Raw genomic sequence first — 26,217 nt, forward strand, 5'->3', positions numbered from 1 at the left:
CCTTTGCTGTGAATGAAATCTCAAGGGCCAGAAAGGTTTGATTCTTCTTTTGCACCAATTTAAGTCATAAATTACCCCAATGAAATTAATGGAATAATTATAATAATGGCTTAACACAAATCTAGATGGAGTGGCAGCAAATAAAAAATAGTAAAGATAAGTATCTCCATTAAAAGAAAAATACATAGTTGAGTGAGAGAACCAGGCCACGGGTATGCATACATATAATTAATTACCTCAGAGATGCTACAAATGGACCTTGACAGAGTGGTTTGGTTTGTTGTTGTTTTGGTTTGGTGGGGTTTTTTTTGTTAATGCTTTCATTAAATGGAACAAATAACAAGGTATAGCAGTGAATTTGTTCTCTGGAACTGGATATTATCTGTTACACCTTGTCCCATTGCCCCACATAGGCAGCAGGAGGAAGCAGAAACAGTGTTTATGAGGACGGGTTAAAAACCAGAAATGCAACAATGTTTTCCTCTGTACCAATCTGTGCAGGTGCCAGGGGAACACACCGGTGTCTTTCTTTTCAAATAACCAGGCCACTCAATGACAGCTTTTGCAATAATTTAAACCACTGCTCCCTTGGGTCTGCAATTACCTGAGTATTAATGACAAGCAAAATACATCTTTCCCTGCAGCCAAGGAGCAGTGTGCTCTCTGCCTTCATTACCCTCAAAGAGAGCTGAGAATGTGTCCTCTGGATCCACAACCTACCCCTGACATCCTGGATAATTACACCCAAGCAAGAAAAAAGTGGCCTGCTAATATTTGTAAATGAGCATGTACGACAACAAGTGTTGCAGAGCCACTGGTGTTTCATGCACTTTGCCGTGGGTTTGGCCTTCTGTCCTACATCCTCTGCTCCTAGAACTCCTGCTCAGAGCTGCACAACAAAGCTGCAGCACGGGGCTCCTCCCTGGGACCCCTCTCCAGTCAGGGAGCACTTCAGCAAGGGTTCAGCTGTAAAGCCTGGCTCCAACGGGGCTGAGCACACTCTTCACCCAGGCCCTGGGTGCAGGGTTTGGACTGCTGGGTGATGTGTGAGGGTGTCCCAGCTGCTGTCTCCATCTGCACAACAAACCAGCATTGTGTCCAGCTTGGAAAGAACAAGGCTGCCTTTGTAAAGGCATTTATTTCCTACAGGGTCGTTTTCAGCTACCCTGCTTCATTTTCTGAGTGGTAAAATGATTTGGAGACACCATCAAACCGAATGAACGATAGAATTTTGTTAAATTTCACTGAAATGCAAGTAATAAAAGTAATAAAAGCATGTGACCCACCACAGCTTTACTAGATCAGACCCTCTGAAAATGTTATTTTCCCAGTGAAGGGATGGGCAGCATGACATCCATTTGGGTGTTCCAGAGGCTGGGAGATCCCAGTGCCTGTCAGAACAGGGAGCACAGGGAGCTGCTGTGCTGGTCCCTCCCAGCAGCACCAGCTGGGTGTCTGTTTTAGAGCAGATCACAGTTTGTGAAACACTTTCACTCAGTGCAAATAGTTTCACTACTTTAATGTTGGATGCTGTTAAGAAAGCAGATGGAATCAAGCAATCTCTTAATGTGCAATTAAGCACGATAATAAATGGCCTAAAATTTACCATGTGAACTATCCTAAAGAAGATTTTTTTTTTTAATGAAAAATGCCACATTTCCAGTGGGCAGCTGTGGAAAGGGAGACTGCCACAATGAATGCCACAATGAATCTTGCTGTATTTAATTCTCATTCTCTTCCTTTTCCTTGTGCCTACAAGTGTAACATTCACCTCCAGCTCATCTAAGAGAACAAATAAATAAATAAAAGGCCAGTCTTACGGGATCACAGAATCAATTAGATTGGAAAAGACCTCTGGGATCATCGAGTCCAACCTATGACCAAACACCACTGTGTCACCCAGACCATGGAGTGCCGCTTCCAGTCTTTTCCTTAGACATCTCCACGGATGGTGATTTCACCACCTCCCTGGGCAGCCCGGTCCGATGTCTGATCACCCTTTCTGGGAAGATATTTCTCCGAATGTCCAACCTAAACCTCCCTTGGCGCAGCTTAGGGCTATTTCCTCTTGTCCTGTCTCTCGTTGCCTGGACAAGAGTCTGATCCCCCCGCGGCTCCCTCCTCCTGCCAGGGAGTTGTGCAGAGCCACAAGGTCCCCCCTGAGCCTCATTTTCTCCAGGCTGAGCTCCCCCAGCTCCCTCCTGGCGCTCCAGCCCCTTCCCGAGCTCCGTTCCCTTCTCTGGACCTCTTTTAGTGACATTCCAAAGCCGTGAGGAGACAAAGCCGAGATTTCCGCGGACCGTCCCCGCCCCGCCCGCGGACGGGCCGCGGTGCCCGAGGCGACCGGGCCGGGCCGCCCCCGCGGGGCGGCGCGGGGAGATGATGCTGGGAGATGATGTCAGCGGCGGGCGGGCGCTCAGCCATGGTGTGAGGGCAGGGACTGAGCCGGCCCGGCCCGGCCCGGCTCGGCGGCGGCAGCAGCACCATGTCGGGCCCGAGCGCCGTGTCGGACCCGCAGCACCCGGCGCGGCTGCTGCGGGCGCTCAGCTCGTTCCGGGAGGAGACGCGGTTCTGCGACGCGCACCTGGTGCTGGAGGGCGAGGAGATCCCGGTGCAGAAGAACATCCTGGCGGCCGCCAGCCCCTACATCAGGTACGGCCGGGCCCGCGGCGGCCGCTCGAGGGGCCGCGCTGCGGGGAGCGGGGCCGGGGTTATGTAAGGAGCGGGATCCGCCGCGTGTGAGGACGAAGGAGTCGGGGAAGGCCGGCGGGGGGGTCTGCGGACCCCGGCTGCGCCTCAGCCCGGAGTTGGCCCGAGCGCTCAGGGAGGGTGTGGAGTCTCCCTCTCCGGAGACATTCAAACCCCGGCTGGACGCGTTCCTGTGTCACCTGCTCCAGGTAGGAGCTCCAGTCCTGCTCCTGTCTTGGCAGGGGAGCCGGGCTGGGTGATCTCCAGAGCTCCCTTCCAACGCCGGCTGTTCTGTGGTTCTGTGGGAGCAGCTGCTGGGCCCCCTCCTTCCCTCCTTCCCTCCTTCCCTCCTTCCTTCCTTCCCTCCTTCCCTGCCCCCGGCCGGTGCCACCGGGCCCCTCCGCAGGAGCCGTCGTGTTCTCGGCATCACACCGCTGCTTTTCCAGCTCTGAGAGGCTGTGTCACCCACCAGGGGAAAAATCCCCCAACAACTTCATTGCTGCCAGGCGCCTGGTGGGAACAAGTAACCCCTAAAGAGTGAAGTGTGGGGATGGTGAGGGAGGTACCCGGCCGAGGGGCAGCATCCCAGGGGCATTGTGAGGCGCTGGGCTCTGTGTGTCCCTCGGCCGCACCGAGTCAGCACTTCAGCATCATTTTTTCCCTCCTTAATGTCTTTTAGCAAGACAGGGCTCCAGGTGGTGGTCATGGGTTCTGAAGTACGCCGGCTTCTAAATTAAAAAATAAAAATACAGGTTTGTCTCCCCATCGCTTGTGCCCCCACGACATCTAAGAGCATCACTCGGAAATTGCCAGAGGGACAAAGCCTGGCCGTGCCAGGATCTCTGGCAGCTCTTGGCAGGGGTGCCACCAGCATGTGCAGTCAGAACTGTGCCACTGACAGCGAGTGCTGGGGAGGATGAGCTGCATTAGCACAGTCATGGTTTCAGCCTGGCAAGCAGCTGCTCCTGGGCTGTGTGTGTGCAGGGAAACCCAGGTCATGGAAAGTCCTGCTGACACCAGTCTGAACCCCAGCACACTCGGTGCTGACAAGTCCAGTGACAGCAGGTGAAAAGAATATACCCTCCACGAGATGTTATGGTACATGTCTGCATGTCAGAGTGGGAAAACAAAACATACAAGTGGTTAATTTCAAAGGGTTTTAAGTCCACTCATTTGCAGGTAATAAAGACATTTGTTTTGTTTTCATGTGTAAAGTAGGAGCAGACCTTCAGTACCATTTAAACACAGGATTATCATAAATCTGTAGCAGACTTTTTGTACTGTTTGGACATTTCCTCCAGCTGCTGCTGCCTGTGAAGTTGTCCTGAAATTTGCATTTTTTTGCTAGGTGAGGATGGGAATTCCTTATGCTACAGTCTGAAAAAATGCAACCTTCTGCAGTGTCATATCATCTGCTTTTAGGCAATAAATTATTTTGGGTGACCATTGTAGTACAGCTTCAACATTCTCAAGTACAAAAATAAACTAAAAATAAATAGAATGTGAGGTTGGTGAATAACTTTTAAATAGCAGTGATCATGCACAGACTTAAGTAAACAGTTCTCTGCACCGACTGAGCTAGCAGAGCTGAGATAGAAAATGAAATAAAATGCACACAGAAGGAAGATCATCAAGAATTTGCAAAAAGGACATGGTGGAGCCTATGTACTATTAGTAATTTTTCGTCACTGCTTGTCTTGAGAAGCAAGTTTGGAAGACTGAGGTGAAAGAAATCAAAGATGTGAAACAGAAATGAGCCATTGATTCATACTTTTCAAAATGCCTGAATGCTTTTAAGGTCATTGGGCATCATATTTTAGATGACCATATGCCTAACATTAGGTTTCAGAAGAGTTGCTGTAGGTGGTAAGAGGTCATGTCCTTGGAAAAACTGCTGTTCTACTGCTACAGCAGGATGAGTTTACAGAAAATGTCAAATTTTTTTACTGTGAAAGAGAATGCTTAGCTAAAAGATGCTGTAGATTATCCTATGGAGAAGTGCCTTTTCACAGAATTTCATCTTTAAGTTTTGCATTTTGTCAAGCTCTGAAAAATGTGCTGGGGATGCATGGGTTAATAGTGTGTGAGGAATAAGAGCTCCAGACACAACTGCATTAGGGACAAAACTTGTAGTCATTAGAGCTGTGGTTTTTTTAAACTCAGAATTGTTCAGGTTCAAATCTCATGAAGGAACTCATTAACTATGTGTGAAAGTAGGTTACATGCATTAATATATAAATATGATTAAGTGTGAGGTTTGTTGTTTTTTTTTTTAAGCTTACTCATGTCTTCTCTTCAGGCTTTCAAGATGTAAAGAACCAAAAATATGTGTGCCTAGTTCTTGTATGGCACATTAGGAAATACATTTGTATTACCTACCTTTCCAGAGTCTAATTTTTACTTGCTGCCTGTCTCTCTTCCTTTTTTCACTCCAGGATCTCTCTCTTAGTCCAGCTGGTCTTCACCTTGGGTAGGATTGGTCAGGTAGGTTGCCAATGTTGGAGCGTTGTGTTTCCAGCCAAGGAAACACAGTGACTTTTTTTGGAGTTGAAATTAATCTCCACCTTGTACCTAGTCTGTGCAACTCCCATTTATTTTGAGTGTTGGTTTTTCAAAGAAAATCAGTTTAGGCCTCTATATAAACAGTTATTGCAGGAGACACAAGAATTTCCTGCCCCTGTATCTTAAGGGTAGCTGATTCCAAAGCTCTGGTACCGCAGGCTGTTACAGTCTCCAGATGCCAATTGATTCAGATTGCTCTCATTTGAAAAATTCCAATATAAAGCTCAGAAAAATCCATTAAGTACTTTCAGAAGTAAAACTTGGAATAAAAGTAATCGTTTACATGAATCTTGAAGTGAAACAGTGGAACTATGAGTTGATGTGGTGTTTTCAGTGTCTGGCTGTCTCATTATGTGCTGTGGCTGTGGGCAAGTTGGTGGGTGAGTTCAGAAACTGTAGGGTTTGCATGAATGCCTAGTTTAGGGTGTGAGTAGGAAAATAAGTAGGCATGGACTTTGTGAGGGGGTGGTTGGGTGTGAGCAGTCTGTGTGTGCTGAAGGATTTGTGCAGCCACGGGGAGAGGAGCGTTACCTGTTTTTTAGTTTTGCATGGAAGCTGTTTGGCTGACTGGTTATGAGTAGGACACTTGTAAATTATAGTGGTGTGTTTTCCCACTAGTTATTTGGCAACTGGATTATCCATGCAGCTCAAAGATAGTAGCTTCAGTGGGGAGAGAAAAAAAGGCATAAAGGGGCACAGAAACACATTGGAAGTGTTGTTGGTGTCATGGGTCCCACCTGCCTGTCTGACCCATAGGATGGCTTCTGCAAGTACAGAAAAATAAAAAAAGCCTGTTTCATTTTAAAATTTTCAGTCTGTGGGACCAGTAAGAATTTTAGTTTTTCTGGTAGTTTGATTCTTGAGGTTTTGCCTCAACTGCTTAATGCCAAGTGGTTTGTAACTCTCTCAGGCCAGTGAGGTCTGGGGTGGTTGTGTGAATTTCTACAGAATTCCTTTATAGGTTTGTCTAATCCCTCTGTGTGCCCCTGGAGCAAATCCTGCCATTTACAAAGCACAGAAGTCTCCCTGCATATCTCTAGCATCTTGTGGTATGTTCCTGAGCCTGAGAAAAGGAGGGTTCCTCAGGAAGAAACCGCCACAGGACAAAGTGTGGTTTGGCTCAAGGTGATGCTGCTGTGCGTCCCAGAGCGGTTATATTCAAGCCAAGTTAGCTCTTGGTTTTCTCTTCTGTAACAAATCAGCCAGAAACCTGCCCTTTTTTTGGTAGCACTCTTTGTCCTGGCAATTGCCTTAGTGTAGATGCATTGCCCTGGTTTAATCTATTTTGTTTGAGAGCTTGGTGTAAATTACAGTGGCGTGAGAGGGCTTTTCCCTGAGCAAACCATGCTTGCACTAGTAAGTTTGGCCTGACTTGTGGCATAGATCTGCCAACCTTTTATAGGATAGATTTGGTCCAAGCATTCCTGGTATCCTCAGCAGTAGCAGCAGATGTTCCCATCCCAACAGATCTGTCACTGTCTGGCATGAGTCGTTCCTGGCCAGCTGAAACTTGCAGCTCTTTATATTTTGCTCACCTACTGTCTGCTTGCCTGGAACACAGGGAGCACGTGGGAACTACCTCAACAAAGAAGATATTTAAGCCCATATTCTTAGACAAATTTAATGTTGTTACGCAGGGATTGTGCTGCTGCATTACAAATTGAATTAAGACATTTTTGTTACCTCAGCAAGTTTTGTCTTTGATTTTCACGCATCTGCGTGAGCAGATTGCAGATGGCTGTATGTGTTCTATACTGTTCCCCAAGGCTTTTCAAACTCAGTAATGGACCAGTAATCATATTTAAATCTTTTTTCAGAGGAACATAATATAACTAAATAAGAATGCAAATGTAAGGTTAAGTTCACATTATTTTTACGTACTTATAAATAGCTGTACTGCTTGTAAATGGGTTTTGGTCAGAAATAACCTGACAGCCTTTGCATCTTCTCACTTGTCCTGTTCAACCTTCTGACATTCCTAAAACACTGCAGACCTTGTAAGAACTTGCACAGCCATGGGCAATGCTGAAATAGATTTCCAAGGAGATGTGGGGGGACGTGCCCCCCATCATCACTGACCTCCTGCCTTTTCCTCTGTGTGCTGGCACTTGGAGCATTTGCAGTTTTCACAGGGGGAACCTGCTGAGACTCCTGTGTGAGTGTGTCTGGGAGCATCTGTGGGTGCTGGTGTGGGAGGTGGGCTGGGATGTGCCTCCTGCACCCTGGAGGTGCCACTGGGCGCTTCTTGTTACACCTGTTGGACAATGAATATTATAGAGCAAGGTCAAGTAGGAGCCAACACATGCCAGGAGCTTCTGCTGCTTATTTCCTGGTACCTGTTTGGTCTTTACTGACATTTACAGAGATCTTTTATAGTGTTTTAAAACTTTTATTCAATTTGGGATGAATATTGAGGTCAGGAACACAAATGGCAGCTGGAGCTGGGAGCTGTTTGGTTGTCAGAACGCCGTGCTCCCAAGTTCTGTTTTAGCCAAATCATGCTGTAATTGTGCCAGGGCTTGTTCCCTCTTCACTGGGTGTGCAGGGCAGTATTGTGGTAACTGCACTGTCAAGGAGGGCTCTAAAGCCATTGTTGTTTTCAAGGTTTCTTTTGAGAAGTTTGTTTCTGGCAGTCTCCTGGGAGCTTTGGAGACTGCCCTGGCAGTAGGAAGTCAGGAACAGATCAGGCCAGAATTTGCTTCCAGACATTTTTTTTTAAATTTGACACAGTTTTGTTTTGGTTTTGATTTAAAAAAACGTAAATTGAAATGCTACCTATTATGTTTTAGTGGTAGCTGAGTTGTAAAGTCTCTGTGACTTTGACAGGCCATAAATCAAAATAGTTGCCTTGGCCAGAAACTCTTTGCCTGGCACAACTCAGAAGTGCTTACATGCCTATTATGTTTGGATAAGTAGTTGAGGGGCAACAGTGATAAAGGTATGTTAAAAGTTTATGGTTTAAAAAGGGATTTCGAAGTCACTATACCAGGCTTGAATGGGGAGTTGTTAATTATATTCCTGCTCCAACAAGCCCCTAGAGATCGCCTGAAGGGAAGAAGCCATAAGGCTCTTACCCAGCCCAAAATAGTGAAAAAAATACAGTTGGGCTGCTGCTACACGTCAGGCAGAGGGAGAACTGGGAATCAGAGCATCTTGTTTACCCAGGAGAACTAGAGATGAAATTTCTTGTCCTTCCTTTGTACCTGGAGACGCGCAGCTCTCCTGCGTGCCTGACGTAAGAGGCGAGCTGGGATGGAAGGTGTGGCAGGATGGGCTGCTTGGGATGTCTGGGTAATTTATACTCCACAGGTTGCCTTTACACTTGTATTAATTGCCTTGTTTGGCAAAACTTTTATTATTAAAAGAACCTTTTTTATTCTTCTTTTTTTTTCCTTGATTTACAATGTATTTTGTGGGTGGAACAGGGCTGATGTGTCTGGAGCTGATGAGTCAGAAATGCTTCACTTCTGGTTTGGTTTTTTTGGGGTTCTTTTTTAATTCTTTGAACCTGTTTTGTTTGCGTTGGTCTCATCTGCAGTTACTAAAGGAACTTTTTTCTGGTGTGGACTGGCAAATATGAACAGTAATGAAAGGTTTAAAAGGATTTGTTTCCTCGCTCTGTTCAGACTCTTACTCTGAATATTGTACTGTGCTGGTACTGAGTACCAATCTAGTGCTACCCATGCACAGGGGAGTCTCCACTCCTGTCTTTGCCTCTCATATTTTATGTTTGCCATAGCTTAATATGTCCAAAAAACCAAAATAAATCACTGCTTATGCACAGCTCTGAAAGTTCTTGTCCCTATCAAGGAAGTATGTCCTTAGCACCATGTGGTTGGTGGCTGGTTTATGTCCTCAGGCATGTTGGTTTACATCCCCTGCATGATGTGGGCTGCCTGGTGCAGCTCTTGTTTATGGACATGGGGAGTGCTCTGTGCTGGAGACTCCCGTGCTGATGAAATCCATGTTCCTGGTTCCTTTTTCATCTTGGCTGTGGCATTGCTTTCTGTGAAAGTCTTGCAGATCTGTGTTTTCCAGCTCTGGGCATATCCAGAATTCCAGTGCTTCCCTCAGTTGGATTCCAAACATCTTCCAGCTGTTCCACAACACTACTCATGCACTTATAATTTTGTCCATTTGACTTCATGCTTACCATCAATTATGAAAATCTTTCTCCAGATCTGTTGCTTATTGCTCCCATGTGCTGTAAGGATAAGTGAGGTATAAAAACCTGGTTAATCCAAGTTTTCCCAGCAGATCTATTGGCTTTTGTTAAATAATAATATTTACAGGAATAAAATGAAATAAAATTAAATTAATTAAATAATAATACAGGAATATTTGGGTTATTAGACACATACATGCTGTACAGCATTGTGTTTCTTAAATATATTTAACAGCAAATTTAGCAGCATGGGTACTGTATAATACTGTACTTGTTTCTTCTAAAAAAGCATTTTTAACAAGTTTAAAAGTGGGGTTAATCTGAAGAAGATATATTTCAAGTAAGACACTCTTCATTTCTTGGCTTAAAACTTGAAAAATGTCTTCCCTTGTTTTTCTGAGGAAGTCCTGATTCCAAACTGCTACCTAAAAAATGTGACCCTGCTGGGAATCATCAGTTCAGTGAGTGGAGTTGAGTGGAGCAGAAGAAAACCAAACCCAAACCACCTCTCTAAACCCAGCAGGTGTTTCTGTCACAGGTGAGCAGCGACTGCTGAACCAGGTGTGCTCCACCACATCACAGATGAGCCTGAGCTGTGCTTTGTGGCATGCACAGGGTGCAGAACCACAGGTGCCCAGCAGCTGATCTGCATGGCTTGTGTGTGACTTGTTTGCAAGCTCAGCTGGTGCAGTTGCTTGGTTGTTTTCTGTGCTGGCTAAAGAAAGTCAAAGTGAAATGAACCATCAGGTCCTTGGTGCTGCTGAGAACTGCCAGGGTCCATCCTTGGGCACAGTTTGTTGAGCGTGTGTTCCATCTACTTAGGGCTAACTCACATGTTTAGGCAAGACACTTTGGTTGAGGGTAGATTTCCAATTTAGATTACAATCTTGCTCTGGATGAGCTCAGTGTAATCAGGGTAATTTCAGATTTTCATGGTAAACAAGCTCTTCATTGAGCAAAGCCCATGAGACCTGTACATGTCCCCTGTGCTGCTGTTGAAGCAATTGCCTTGTTCCTTTTCTAATGGAAAGGGATGGAGCCACATTTTTGCCTGACTTAAACTTTTCAATAGTTGAAAAAAATAAGTTATATGTCATAGTTTTTGTTTTTCTTAAAGCAAACAAAGCAACTTCTGCAAGTTTTTGTGCTGAGCTGTTAAATGGACTCGTTTGCCTTGAGATCTGAAGTTGGAGTTAGAGATAATCTTAAGGAGAGAGACACAGGAGAGGCATAGCCAAAATCTTCTGAGAGCTGGCACCCTTTGCAGGGTGTGGTGAGGACTGACTTTTATGTGTGGTGCTAAAGGCCAGGGTGCGACCTCAAAGGAAACCTTCTGATTTGGTTGTAAAATATCTTTTTGGAGGAGGGCAGTGGGTGGAGTGAACTGCTGCATCATGTTTTTATGTCTGACCTGTTTAATAATGTGATTATTAAGGAGTTTTTTGCACGTAGAAAGACCAGCCTTTATGGGAGAAAGTGTTGCAGGGATAAAGGCAGACAAATGAAAAACTTCACCATTAAAATGGTCAATCCTAACTGGGACTTAATTAGATTTACCATGGAAAGCTTGTACTTGAAAGACTAAAACCTACATAAGGAAGCCTAGACCAGGAGACTAAATTGACCTTGTGTTTGCATCAAAAGCAGATTTTTTTTGTTTTCTCCTTAGTGATGCAAAATCTCCAAGTACTCACTTGTCATTTTTGGGACTGAGTCATCCTTGTGAGCATGTTTTAGGTTTGGTGCATGTCTTTGCTGGAACAATTTGTTGGAGGTCCAACTTCATTTTAAAATGCTGATGCTCTCTGGAGAAGGCCAAAACACTGGTGCCGGTAAAGGATAAATCATCAAACCCAATTTTATTGCCCTTCTGTTTTGAAGGACAGCTTTGCTACTTGAATATTAAAGTTTGCTAGTGTGGCAATACTGGCGAAACATGTGTAGACCAGCCCTTAATGGCTAATCTAGTGCAAAATCATTAATTTGGGAAGACAGCTCCTCTCCAAAAGACAAGTGTCTCCCTCTTGTCTGGTTCCTGACACCCTGCAGTGTAAGTAGGTCAGCAAACTCTGTTTGCACTGTGGTGACGTGAGAGCAGGTAAAAGTTTTGTGTTGCAAAGCATCAAACCCAAAGTGTCTGTTTCTTGTTTCCCAGATTTTTTGATGGCTGTTCACTGTAAATATCAACAACCTGCTTGTGGTGAATGTGGTCTGGAGCATTCTGGTAGGCACAGTCTTTGCAGACAGGTGTTTTCTTTATTTGTTTAGGTTCCAATATACCAGCACTCCAAGGATTAAAGCTTTCCTAGAGTTGTGCTCTTATTCTCTGTATAACTTATGTGACCATTGTAAAAACACATCAGTTGTCTTTTCTTAGTAGTTTACAGATAAGGCAGAGATTTCAAAGATGAAAATATTCCCACAAAATTATGTCTGACTCAGGAAAGCAAGTGGAGTGGTGGTGGCCAAGTTCTTTATATGAATTTTCATTTTGTTTGTTGTCTTGTCTAGTTGAGTATTTAAAAATGATTATTCCCCTCCTATAAACTTTCAGCTCTAAAATGTAAGAAAACCAAGTTTTCAGACGCGTGGATTTTTTTTTCAATCTGCTTCTTGTAAATCTTAACTGTCCCACAACAGTGCTTTCACAGGGATTGACTGTAAGGTCAGCAGTATTGGGTGTGCTTTGATTTGTTTTGCTCTTTTAAAATAACAGTAAGTTGGAAGTTCCATCCTAATTTTAATAAGAGCTGTGGACAGTCTTAATTTACCTGTTGTTTTGCTTTTTGCTTGTGGGGTTTTTTTTTATTATTTGAATCTGTTTTATGTCATTAGATGTAAATTGTTGTTCCTAGCAGTATCAACATCAATTCTTGAGCCTGTGTTTTCATTTTGAGCATTCACCTTACTTATACTGCTTACCTATACAGAAGAGGTCCTGGAATTTTTATCCTCATTCTGCCTCATGTAGAGCATTTCAGATGACTCATTAGGATTGTATTCCTTAAGTGATGTGGAACAGCAGATTCTAAATTTGTCACACAGACAACATCAAAACACAACATCAACCCATTTGTTCTTATGCCACTGGCTCAAGGTGTTGTGTGTGCCAGCAGTTTTCCTGACGAGGCACAAGATGTTGGGGTGGATGTTGAGCATTTAGGGAACAGTTTAATGTTACTGGAAGCAATTTCAGCTTGCAATCATGATCTTAATTAAAAAATGGAAATTATTGTTTTAAAACATGTATGGAGTCAAGTTGCTCAAAATTAAATTACTTGAGAAAACAGGATGAAGAAGTTGCCTTGTTTCATTTCCTCCAGCTCTGTCTTGCTGTGCTCTGCTCCCAATTCATGGGGGTTTTGGTTGGCTGGGAGGGTTATTTCCTTCTAGATCTCGATGTTCTGGTCTTCCATCTGAATTAAGGAAGACAGAGGCAGCCTTTTCAGCTGTGGTTTGGCAGCTTGGAGTGCTTTTAAAGTAATTAGAAATGTTGTCCTCAGTAGGAAGCTGTCACATGCCTGGTTTAGAAGCAGCTGTGCTGCAGCTGGCCCATCTCTGCACCTTGGGCTGCTGGTTGCCACTTCCAGCTCTCAGCCACACAAATCACAGGCTGAGTAAATCACCCTGAGGAGGAGGATGGCAGAAAGAAGGCATCATCATTCTGGGATGCTGACAGATTGGAAAGCCTCTGCTTAAGATTTTCTTTCTGAACTGGGAACAAATATGTTTGGAAACTTTCTCGTTCTGTCTCTGGTGTTATGACAGGGATGCCCAGGCCTCAGTTTGCAGGCGAGGTGTGGGTGCAGGTCACAGCTGGTGCTGGGTGATGCAAGAGGAGATGTGGCTCCTTGCCCTCTGCTTGCACACCTCCTACTTTTCTCTCCTCCTTCAGCTTTCTTTCCATTTGGACTCATGATTTTTTTTTTCCCCTTAACTTTTCCAGCCCCAGACCTGGTTAAATGTCCTTGCATCATATTTTTCCTCCCCTCTTCCCAACAGCCAGTAGCTGTCCTGCAGTTTTGATGTGAGTAACAAGAAGTACCTCCAGCTGCCTTTGGGAATTGCTCTCTTGGCATAGCTCAGAAGTACTTGTAGTGAAATTAATAACCATATATTTTATTAACCAACAAATTAAAATCATGTGACCGATGGGTCACTATTGCTTCCCATGACAGATGATAGGAACAAAACTTAATCTGAACTGGGAAGCATTTGCATAAGATGAATGTTTGCCTAGATACGAATGTCTGTAACTTTGAAGTAATTTGATTTCTTCTCAAGGTTCTTCTTCTGCTTTGGCTTCGTGTTTTGGCCTTGCATTAGGGCCTAGGTAATTTCTTTAAAGCTCACAAACTGTTGATGCCTGAAAAAGTACACAGTAATTAGAACATCTACCCTGATAAGACCCAAAAACTCTGAACAACACTTTCTTGTTACCAGGAGGCGTCAGTATAAAGTCCACGCAATAAGGTGATTTAGCTTGGGTGTGTACAGGTGATGCTAAGATGAAAGTTAGTGATAAATAGCACAAGTCCTTTCCCTAATCTCCCCATTAGTGCTGGCATCAACATGCTTATTGTATGCCTTGGACCTGTTTCAAGCCCCTCAATGTGTTGGACACCCCAGGTTGTGTGTAGGTACTGCTGTGTATTTGATCATAACAGCTACTTACAGGTACCTGACTCATGTGAGATCCAGGGATCGCCCAGCTGTCTTTTCTGCTGAAGGAAGCCAGACGCTGTGAACCTTGATACATTTTATGTTAAATTAAAAGAAAACACAGTTTCATCCTAGGAATCCAGAAGTGCCTTTTGTTACAAACCAAGAATCCCAGAGCTCAGGTGTAAGTGGAGGTAGTTTGGATAGATTTGAAAATGTGTGTAAAGAAGCCTTTGGTCTGTCAGAAGTCTAAAGGCACGTTGCCCTGTGTGTATATGCTCTGTTTGGAGCTTTAGACATGGAAAATGCACACTGCACCTGGGCAAGGATGGCTCGGGTTGAGGTACACGTTGTACATTCTGCTGGAAATGTACATTTGGGGCAGGAGTTTTCAGCTGACAAACTGTAAATCAGTGTCTGCTCTTGCAGCATGCGCTTTAATGGGAGTCACATCACTTTCCTAATCTCCTTCCAGGTGTTAGGAAATAACCAATTTCCTAACCCACGCCATGATGTTGTTGTTGTTATTTGTATTGTAACTTGTGCCAGGTGCTGTGCAGACAGGGTGAAGCAGCTCCAGCCCTGGTGTATGGGCACCGCTATCTCCGGGTGTTCAGCAGAGTAGAAAAGGAATGTGAAGCCAGGACCACAAGTATGATGAACTAAAGGGCTAAAATTACTGCCCTTATTCACACTTAAAAATAGCTCCTTACAGACTAAGGTTTTATTTGATGTGAGGTACAGCTTAATTTGTGAGAAACTTAATTTATTCCGATATGAGTAAGTGAGACAGAATCTGCCCTTAGCTAAGACCTATTTATGTATTTGCTTAGCATGAGTGTGGATAGCAGGAGGCTGGACACTTTCAGCTTAGCAAAGCCACAGCTTTTCACATTAAGAAACTGATTCTATCTAAGGATATATTCAAATGAATGTTAAAAAGTTGTAAAAGCTTTTATTTTAGAGGGCTGTGGTATAGATGTAGGTCACTTTATATACACAGAAGTAGGGAAACAAACTTTCTTGTCTTTATATAATGTATTCTTCATTGACCAAAATGTGGAAAAATATGTTAAAAACTGATCTTTTATTAGCTCTTGTGGCTGTTGGCACCAAACTGGTGGATGCTGCTCCCTTTTGAACATTTAAAGTTGTCTCTCCTGGAAGAAGTGTTTGCAGTGACAGCTGGTGGAAAGCAAAGTATCTGCTGTGCTATTATTACTTCCTCACCTTTTCCCCTAGCCTCTACCATTCTATTCACAGGCACATCACAGTGCTCCTGGTATGTTTAAAGAAATGGCTTGTAAGTGAAGTGTCCACTGATGTAGATGAATATTTAAAGCTCTGCTGAGCAGCACATGGGCTGTTCCCTGCAACTGTGAGTGCATGGCTTGGTTACAGCCAGGCATAGCATTAGGCTGATAACATCATAAACTACACAAAATGGTAATGCAATCCAAATGTTTGTGCTGCCAGTGAATATTCTGATCACATCTGCTAACTAATTATTTCTTCCTTGGTAAAAAAAGTTTTGTTTTTGTTTTGCTTTGGGTTATTTTCCACCTTTATCAAAGCAAATTCTTGTGTTTCATCTGTCAGCAGAGCTGCTGTTCTGTTGGAAGGTCTGAGTGAAGTTTTTGAATGCTTGTGATGAATGAGCTGGGATAAAACATACTTTGGCTCTTTGATGGCCTGGGTAGTTTGCAAGGCTGACAGATTTGTTCAGTTTGGAAATGTGATGAGCAGTATCAGAGGCCATACCTACATGCTAATTCAGGGACAGTTTTTCCATCACATTGAAAGGTTTTAACATCCCTGTTGTGGCTCAAGACATCCATATTCTGAGATCTCAGATTCTTCAGAAACTGACCAATGCCCAGATTTTGAACTTTGTTCTTTTTCTTTTCTCTTCTCTTAGAACAAAATTGAATTACAATCCTCCAAAGGATGATGGCTCAACGTACAAGATTGAACTCGAAGGGATATCTGTTGATATCATGAAAGAGATACTAGACTACATCTTCAGTGGGCAGGTATGGTATTGAAAAACCCTAAACCTCACTTGGACTATTTGGCAAAATAACTTGAGTTTTAATACTGCTATCCTGAAAGATATTTAAAGCTTTGTGATAAAACTTCTGCAGAGTGAGACTGTGCATATGAAGCAGAGCAGTAGGCTCTGCAGGAGTTGTCTCCTCTTCTTGTGCAGCAGGGGAGGACTTTAAGATTTAGAGTCAATGTCAAATCCTTGTATTAAAATGGGTGGCTACCTTCAGTAACCTGCTTTAAAACAGGCAGTGTTTGTCAGCTGTGACAGAGGACTACTTTGGTAGCCATGAAGATGGAGATCCCATCACTGAGGGTTACAGTACAGCAGGCACCCTGCCCCTCGTGCCCACCTCTCTGGCCTCTTGTCAGATCTGCCTGCCAGGAGCCTTAGCAGGAATTCAAGTTGCTGTGTCCAGTTTATTTGGAACCAGACTGATTGGTGAACAAGTTTAGCTTTCAGCAGAAAATGAAAAGACAGATTTGGCTTGAAATTAATTCCTGCATGTGTGTTTAAAAAAATGATTTATGTATTACAGCAAAACTCATTTTAGGTTCCCGGATGAGATGAGCAATTTTATGGTTGGTTACTTCAGGAACTTATCAAAATTTCCGCTCCACACCTTCTGTCAAGCAAATGCCTTTCTAACCCTATGTTAATTAATTAGTGGTTAGCAGTCATATCAGTTTCTCCTGATTCTTACACTGGCATTAATACTCATTTTTTCAGCCACTGAGAGTGAGTGTAATGAATGCGGGCATGTCATGGAACAAATGAGTGATAGTAGCTATAACTTCTAAATTAATTCTTGCAGATCAGGCTAAATGAAGAAACTATCCAAGATGTGGTACAGGCAGCTGATCTCCTGCTGCTTACAGACTTAAAAACTCTCTGCTGTGAGTTTTTAGAAGGTTGCATAGCTGCTGAGAACTGTATTGGTATTCGGGACTTTGCACTGCACTATTGTTTGCATCATGTTCACTACCTTGCCTCAGAGTATCTGGAAACTCACTTTCGAGATGTCAGCAGCACAGAGGAATTCTTGGAACTGACTCCTCAAAAACTGAAAGAAGTACTGTCGATGGAAAAGCTCAATGTTGGAAACGAAAGATACGTCTTTGAAGCGGTGATTAGGTGGATTTCTCATGATTCAGAATCCAGAAAGGTCAGGACATCCAAATGTTTGTTTTTGAACATGTCACAAATTGGAGTGTTCATTCTAATCAGTGGGCGCTTGAAATAGATCTGTTTCTTTCAGGGCTAATCTTACAGAATTTATTGAATTTTGCCTGAAGTGCAGACCACAGCATTGCAGTAAAAGGGTCAAAGCTGTGTGGATGATATATTATCTGCTGCCTTCATTATTTAATAGGCATTAAGAAAAAAAAGGCACCATTTTGACATTTGATGATATAATCTTGTTTGGATGATGGGAAAGCAAGTAGCATGTTTATAGAGAAACTTCGAGGACTTGATGCATTTTCTTACTAACACTCTCTTGTATAGTTTATTACTTGCCAGTATCAGAGACTCTCAAGTATTTGCCAAGCACAGAAGCATCTGCATGTCCGGGTGCCTCCGTGCTGGGGGTGATTTTGTGTCCGTGCATGTCCCCAGGTCCACATGAAGGATGTGATGTCGGCAGTGTGGGTGTCGGGGCTGGACGCGGCGTATCTGCGCGAGCAGATGATGAGCGAGCCGCTGGTGCGCGAGATCGTCAAGGAGTGCAACAACATCCCCCTGACACCCCCGCAGCAGGGAGAGGCCATGCTGGCCTCCTTCAAGCCCCGGGGCTACTCCGAGTGCATCGTGACCGTTGGGGGCGAAGAGAGAGTGTAAGTGTGCGGTGGCATGACAGCTGGTCACTGTGCCAGCACTCACCACTCTGAAAACACAGAGTGCAGGGAATGTGTGCACCTATTGCTTGTTACTCTGTCATTTCAGTTTGTTTTAGGTTGGTCAGACACACCTAAAATACCTTTGGGGGTGATTTAACAATAAATAGTTATTTTGCAATAAATTGTTATTCAGCAATAAATAGTTATTTTGTTTCTGACATTCAACATGTAGTAGGGTTTGAGTAGGGTTGTTTGTTCAGTAAGTGTTGGCTAGATTTTTTTAAACTGAATAGACTTAAACACAGAATAATTTCTGATGATCTGAAAAGCATCTCTAACAAAACTTAGGAGTAATGAACATGTGCTTTAAACTGTTTTGTTTATAAGAGATGTGGTTCCAAAAAAAAAAATAGTCATTATTGGTGCATCTGAGATAAGGTGAAAATTCCTGTTCCCCACAATAATCCCTTTCTTTTCTTGAGTACCCCCTGGAGCAGAAGGGAGGGCTCAGTTCTGTTAAATAAATTTAGCATTTATATGTTAGTTCTTTATAAAAGTGTAGTAAACCACTCAGATAACATTTTGCATGTCAGTTTGGGAATCACTTTACTCAGACATTACTAATACTCTATCAGTTCTTCTTAGCTCATTCAAAGTTCATAAAAAAAGTTACAGGCAGATACAGTAGGAATGAAGTGAATCAGCTTTTTATGTCTCCAAGTCTGTACAAACTCAATTTACATGTTTGGTTTGGGGATCTTCTCCTTACCAGGGAAATGCCACGTGATGAATATACAGGAAAACAAGAACAAGCCATCTTTGGACACGAGCTGTTAACAGTGAACTCGTAAAACTCTGTCTTTGTCTTTCTGTTTCTGTTTGTTCCCTCCCCACCCTGTGTTCAGATCACGGAAACCAACCTCAGTGATGCGGTGTATGTGTCCTCTTTATGATCCCAATAGACAGCTCTGGATTGAACTTGCTCCTATGAGTATTCCAAGGATCAATCATGGAGTATTGTCAGCAGGTAAAGGGGAACTTCATCTTTGTAAAGTCAATGTTATGAAAACTTACCAGTGCCTCAAAATCTGAGATACAGCTTATAATAATATATTTTCTTCAAGACTGACTGCACTGGGGTTATTTCATGCTTCCCCTTTGTCTGCCCAAAACTGTACTTGATTCTGTGAAAATCCCTGTCATCTGAGTGTCTTAAAATCCTATTCCTGCAACATTTTGTGGGAATCTGCTACATCTGTCTCTCCAGGAGTATTTCATGTTTTAAATAAATTTTAGTTGCTGCATCACTGAATATGTTGAAGGGTATCTGCAGGGGCAGACTTGAGTCAGATGTAAGTATGTGCTTTACCTTCTCCAGTCCAGAGTCTGACCTGTGACTGGTCTGGATCTCTTGGTGAATTCCAGAATACAGCTCACCAGTCATTTTGTTTTGCTCAGTGTGCAGGTGTGAGTCCTCTTCTTGACAGTCCTGTTCTTAAGATCATGTTACATTTTGTTTTACAGAAGGATTTTTATTTGTGCTTGGTGGTCAGGATGAAAACAAGGGAACGCTAAGCTCTGGAGAGAAATATGATCCAGACACCAATTCATGGAGTTCCTTACCACCAATGCATGAGGCAAGATCTCTATCTAACTGTTGGGATTTAAGTTTTTACTTTGGCAAAATGTTCCTTTTCTTCTGCAAAATTTTATTCTGAATCTCCAGTCGCTTGCATCTTACACATTCAAAATCATGCTACAGACTGACTTCTGTTTATATCCTGTTGTTCTTGTGGTCTGATGCTGACTGCTGGATCTGGAAAAACTAAACAATTGGTGAAGAGCTAACTGTAAGATGAACTACAAAATTTCAGGAATTTCATAATGAATCAGTCCTGTAGTATACTTAATGTTCTGCGTGTACTGGCCTTCTAAAACAAGAGACCTCTGAGATGGACAAAGGGATCGGACTGTGCAGAAAAGATGGACAGAGGACTGGCCAACATACAGAACTTGGCTTGCACAGACATATTTAGGTTTGGTTTGAGTTAATGCTTCCTTCTTCATAATTACATTCCATCAAAAAGTAACAGTTTGTTATTTGTAAACATACATTGTTAATACACCTGTGTTTTTATCTTTGTAAATCAGCACAGGGTGTTTATTAAGAAGTTGTTTACCACAGGTTTTTCCTCTTTGCAATCTCTGGTTGACAAAGGCATGTAGATTTGACTACAATTTTAGTTATGATGCATTAAATTTCCTGCTTGTGATATGTTTGCTGTGAGATTGAGGGGTAGCTGGGCTCATACATACAAAATAGAAGAGCTGCCTTTGCACAGAGAATAGGTCCAGGCTTTGCTGCTAGAGAGACCTGAAAGCAACAGCTTCATTGTGGAGACCACCACTATGGGAACTGAAATATGGCTAAGGTCTGTTCTTAGATTTCTGTGTGGTCTCTTTGGCTTCTGCTACTCTGCTTTTCCTTCTTTTTTTTTTCCCTTTTGATACCCTTTGTTTTGTTTAATTGATTAAATTAATAATCTTATGCTTATGAAGTATAGGACTTCACCGTTAAAAAAAAAAACAAAAGAAAACAAAAGCCAGGCATAATAGCAATAGCACTTTGCAGACAGATACTCTGAAAAATAAGATTATGTTCATTTATTCAAAATGGCAGTTAGGTTTTTCAATGTTGACTTTATTGATGTTCCTTAGGCACGACATAATTTTGGTGTGGTAGAGATTGATGGGATTCTGTATATTCTGGGAGGTGAGGATGGTGAAAGGGAGCTGATCTCTATGGAGAGCTATGATATTTATAGCCGGACCTGGACCAAGCAGCCAGACTTGACCATGGTTAGAAAGGTAAAAACTACATCTTATTGTGTTGCTTCTTGTTAAATAGTCAATGCAGATATATGTATCTATGTGTGTGTGTGTATATGTATAAAAATATGTATTTTAATCTTTTCCTTCAAGTAGAAGCTGTAGCAAATAGTCTCAAAATGAAATGAGTGTATGCAGCTTCTTCTCTTTATACACCAAAACAAAACTGTGCCTGAGCATTTTTATGCCTTGCATTGTTTGACATGGGGTATAGGCAACCCAGATGCTTCTGTGTGTGTGTGTGTGTGTGTGTGTGTGTGTGTATAGACAGCTCTGAGCTCTCAATACTGCATTTGTGTGTCATTTCAGATATATTTTTCTTTTTTTTTTTTCCATAAGATTGGCTGCTATGCAGCTATGAAGAAGAAAATCTATGCAATGGGTGGAGGCTCCTATGGAAAACTCTTTGAATCTGTGGAGTGTTATGACCCCAGGACTCAGCAGTGGACAGCAATCTGTCCTCTCAAAGAGAGGAGGTGAGGGAAAATGGAAGTGAGAGGACTAGATGGCTTTTCCAACCCTCTGAGGGGAGGAAAGTGTCCTTTTTCTGATGAATCTGAGAAGATGGCTGATGAATCTCACCAGGTCTTTCTGAGTCATGGTGGCCTGTAGTTAACATGTGGCTGAGTAAAGGCAAGCATCCAAGCAATAAATACAAACTTTGTAGAAACATAGCCCTGATGTTACAAGCACTAGTTCCCTGATGCAAAGTGAAAACAAGAAATTATAGTTCAATTGGTACTTCACAATATTTTTAGAGACAAATATTTTTACTGGGTTGTTTTTTTTTTTGTGATCTGAATTAGGTGCTTACAATTAATATCCATGACTCATCTTGTTTGATATTTAAGGGATCTGCGTGTACAAATAAATAAAAGAGTAAAAGATGAAGACAGTTTAGAGGGGTATGCAAAAGGGTTTTGATACATGGCATTAATAATTTTTCCCTGTTTGGATTTTCAGATTTGGGGCAGTGGCCTGTGGAGTTGCCTCTGAGCTTTATGTATTTGGTGGGGTCAGGAGTCGTGACGACAGCCAAGCCAGTGAGATGGTGACGTGCAAATCAGAATTTTATCATGATGAGTTTAAAAGGTAACTGCTGCAGCTCTAAACATAGACAATAGACAATAACTTGCCATCCAGTCATCTGCCTGCTCCCTCACCCCTTGTTCCTGCACTCTGATTCACATGAGGTCTGTGCCATGTGTCTGTTGCTCATTTCAAGTTTTGTCACCCAGTTTGGCTGTTACTGAAGGCTCATCCACTCCACTTTTCCCTCTAACATGCCAAGCCTAAAGCCCTGGAGCCACTGTGTGGGTCTTGAGTGGCCCTGGACAGGAGAAGCACCTTGGTCACACAGGGAGTTTGTGGTTCTTGCCCTGCACTCTGTAATTTCCCCAAGTGCAGGGTACTGCTGTCCCCACCCCTACTGGTGCCCACAGCTCCCTGTTGAGTGCTCATTACAGGTCTTTTCCAACCTAAATGATGCCATGGTTCTATGGAGGAGTGTATGTATGTACATTCCTCCATACAGGGAGGATATTTCTTCGTGATCCAATACAGGGATATTTCTTCATGATCCAATCCTGTCTCCAAAGATTTGCAGCTTAGGGAAATCCTAAACTAGAGATAAGAAATTTGATGCATTTCTGTTCCAAGCATTTATAGCTGATGGCACCTGTGTAGGCTTTTGCTATAGGAGAGACACTATGGATGCTATACATCCCACAGGCACCTCACCACACTGCATGGCTCATCTCCCTCTGTTTCTTTTGAATTTGCTGCCAATTAGTTCATTTCTTATCTCTTGGCTCTGGTAGTGCAATCCACCCTATTATATGTGGTAACCATTCAAAATGTTACCTTACATTGAATTTTTTGTTTAGTCACCTTGTTCTCCAGTCATAACTTACAAGCCTGGTTCCTCCAGTGACTTTTTTCTTGCATATAACAGTAAATTGGATTATTCTTCTTTCACAAATTAAATTTTAGAAAGACTTTGTGGTCAGATGTTTCAAGGCTTGCTGACAAGTGAAGGAGATTAGCATGTCTTTATTAGAAGATCAAGACTGATTTATGACAGTGACCTGTATAAAAGGACACAAAAATAGAACAGTAGATGTAAATTCATTATATAATTTTCTTGCAAGATATGGTTGTAAAGAGACTTTAATTTCTGGTTGAAGAGGTCTTCTCTGTTGTTCAAAGTGATGTCTAAACTAGCTATAATCAAATGAAGCTGAAGAAAAACATCCTTTAAATTGGTTAAAAGAAGCAGACAGATCAGAGGGGCTGTTGCTGCTGATGCTCCCTTAGTGTTTGCTAGCCTTCTGGAGGCTGGGGAAATGGCAGAAATTTATTAATGTTTTGCAAGAGGTCTTTGAAAGGTAAAGAACTGTGGAAAGAACTGCTCCCCTCTCTCCTACTTGCTATTTCCAGCCTGATTCTGTTCTTCAGAAGGTTATAGCTCATGGTTCCTCAGCGGTGGCTGCAAACCTGTTTCACTGGTTGATGCAGGTTGAGCTTCCATGAAGTGGAGTTTGGGGAGCTGGGGGAGCCCAGCCTGGGTGCTGCCATGGTGCCACCTGCTGACTGCAGCAGCTACACCTGCCACAGTGGCATGGCTTTGTGTCCTTGCTTGGTGGCATCCCTCAGACCTTGCAGGATCCCAGTGGAGCAGTGATAAAACTGCAGCTGCCCCAGCTGCTCTGAGTGCTCTCTGTGTGGTGTGAGGGCTGTGCTGGCACGGAGCAGGGGAGGCTGCAGAGCTGACTGATGGAGCTGATGGAGGAGGCACGTGGGGAGGACAGCTGAGATACCAGACTTTGCTTTTCTGCTCTGCTGCTGCCCAGTCTGAGCTTGGAAATTTAACTCAGCATGAACCTGCAGGCAGGGCACAGGTTTGGGGTGTTCCTGTGGAGATTGAGGACCAGGGAAGGTTGGGATGGTGGCAGCTGCTCCCAGGGTTTAAAAGGCCCCAGCTCAGCCCAGGGGTGATGTAGCCAGAAGAGGGTGCAGTGTCTCTGTGTTATGTTCCAGCACTCAGCTCCAGGGTCTGTCAGTTATCCCAAGTTTCAGTACCCTCAGAGATCTGTGTAGCAGATCAATTCTAGCAGTCTCAAACCAAAATTCAGAGTGACTTTTTAAAAAATTACTTGCCAATACTTTGTAGTGAGCTGTGGGCTTTTCCAGCTGTTTTTAAGGGAGTGAAGAACTCTATTGTGTGCACTTTCTCTGTGGATGCAGAGAACTCTGGTCTGTGAGTTCAGCTGTGGGATGGTGTTGGTTCTGGGGTACGTGCAGCAGTGCACACCTTTGTCATCTGCACAAATTTCCATATGTGCCTCAGGCCTCATTGCCAGAGCACAGGATCGAGCATCATGCCAGGCACCCAGAGCCTGAGTGTCTGAGTTACAGGTTTTACTCCAGAGTGAATGTCTCAGGATGTACTCACATCAGTATATAAACATATTAATTCATGTAAGCTGCCATAATTCTGGCTTGAATTGGATTGAAGGACTAGACTTGTTTAATATTATTTACTTTGACAGCAGCTTACTCCAAAATAACTCACAGTGCAGAGTCTTTCAAAATTGTTACTCTTAACCATGACGCAGACTTTTCAAAGACTGGGGATATGCTGAGATCTTCACACTAGCAAAAAAATAAACATTGAGACTCCTGTTAAGCTGTGCTGTATAAACAAGTAATAGAATAAATGAAGTGAGACAAAATAGTAGCGTCCACATGCAATTCGAACAGGGTAATGTAGGAAATAATTCTCATACTTGAAGGGCTGCTGTAACTGAGATTTTTCAATTAATAAATGTTTTGTCAGGCTGTCTTTAGAGTCATGTGCATGAGTGGATTTAAGTGAACCCAAAGATAGAAAAAGCTGTATGTCAGACTGCAGGGTTTTTGTAGGATGTAGATATTTTTTCAAAGTCTATAGATTGAGCTTTGTGTGCATTGTATTCTGTTTTTTTAAATATTGATCAAGCTAAAAACAGATTTAATGAATGTGGAAATGGAAAATGGAAATGTGAAGGTATCCTTCACTCAGTGATCCAGTGCTGGTCTACTCCATAAAAAGCAGGAAGTCTTAAATACATTCTCAAGACCTTGATGGGTCAGACTTTCTACCAGAGTTCATAATTTATAATACACTTTTTGCACCATGTAGGTGAGTGGAGAATTGGATGATGTCTGTACACACTCAGGTTTTTTCTTTTCTTTGCGGATGGTTGGAAATATTTAATATAGCCCAAGCTGACTTCAGGATTCTTTGCAAGATCTGCTGGTGTATGGCCACTGCTGCCTTTCCCTGGTGCTCTCTAAGTGGGGTAGGATTTCTTCCTTCTTCTCATGATTCAGAAAAGAATTACAAAAATTTGCAGCTACTAAGGGGGATAAAAGTGAGAGAGAATTTTCAGCTGCACTACTTTGGTAAAATATCCTTTACAATGTTCTTTTTGCTACTGGAACATCATGGAAATAAGGAAGAGCTTTCAGCAGCATATAACTAGTGAGCTAAACAGTCTTGTAACATAGTATGTGTAATTAGCAACATACTTCCAGTCAGTGTGCAGGAATTTCATTAAAAGCAAGTGCTTATGCAAATGTAATGAGAACACTGATTGACAGCACTGTCAGATGAGAGGAATGTGGATTTTCATTCATTTCCAAGCTTCCTTTCTCAGCTGGGGTGATATTGAGGTGATGAGTCTGGAATGTTGGCTCTGTATCACATCTTTATTTACTTCCCACTTGGAAATAAAGCAGTTACCCCCATCCCACTCGTTATCTACTGCAGTGTGGATGGATCATTTTGTTTGTCTCACTTTAAGACTGAAAGAAATTAGGATTCCTTCCCTTCTGTTTTTCAATTGGGTGGAAGCCTGTTCCAGTTTCAGAGCCATCACTTCTGCCCCTGGTTGCAGCAGGACTTGCCTTCCCCCTGCTCCTCTTGGACTCGGTTTCAGTGGAGCCATCCCAGGGAAGTACGCAAGAGTTCTGTTCCAAGGACTGTTTTCAGATTCCTGAAGATTGTGAATTTTTGGTCATGGTGTTTTTTCCATACTGTTCAAACAGCAGGCACAACCCACATTAAGCTGGAGCTTAGTCAAATTCTGATGAAACGTGACCCCTTGCCCTTCCTGTCTTTGTTCCTTCCTAGTTTTAACTGCTAAAGCTGCTGTGAGTGTTCCTGAAAAGTGCTGCCTGTTTTTTAAAGCATGCACGTTGAGAAAGCCTGAGGATGAATTTTCACAAGCATCTACAGAAACTTTAATACTGTCCTTTGGTGATACACAGTAGGAAAATGCTTGGGTCTCACCCTATGGGTTTAGGTTTTTTTTATTTAAACT

General features: G+C 42.9%; 1 protein-coding gene across 2 annotated transcripts in view; it reads left to right on the plus strand.

The window, feature by feature from the left end:
* Positions 1-2,416: 2,416 nt before the first annotated feature.
* GAN (gigaxonin) overlaps positions 2,417-26,217 on the plus strand; it is a 40,087-nt gene continuing 16,286 nt past the window's right edge. Inside the window, exons 1-9 of one of the 2 annotated variants that reach the window (XM_059857413.1) lie at positions 2,417-2,652; positions 15,996-16,110; positions 16,939-17,289; positions 17,742-17,959; positions 18,868-18,989; positions 19,487-19,606; positions 20,688-20,830; positions 21,191-21,327; positions 21,815-21,943. In XM_059857413.1, the coding sequence (XP_059713396.1) occupies positions 2,486-2,652; positions 15,996-16,110; positions 16,939-17,289; positions 17,742-17,959; positions 18,868-18,989; positions 19,487-19,606; positions 20,688-20,830; positions 21,191-21,327; positions 21,815-21,943 (1,502 nt within the window). In that variant the 5' untranslated portion in view covers positions 2,417-2,485. Of the gene's footprint in view, positions 2,653-15,995; positions 16,111-16,938; positions 17,290-17,741; positions 17,960-18,867; positions 18,990-19,486; positions 19,607-20,687; positions 20,831-21,190; positions 21,328-21,814; positions 21,944-26,217 lie in introns of those variants that run through there. The other variant, XM_059857414.1, reaches the window with a different exon arrangement.

The sequence above is a fragment of the Haemorhous mexicanus genome, chromosome 12, assembly GCF_027477595.1.
Source record: "Haemorhous mexicanus isolate bHaeMex1 chromosome 12, bHaeMex1.pri, whole genome shotgun sequence".
Classification (NCBI taxonomy): domain Eukaryota; kingdom Metazoa; phylum Chordata; class Aves; order Passeriformes; family Fringillidae; genus Haemorhous; species Haemorhous mexicanus.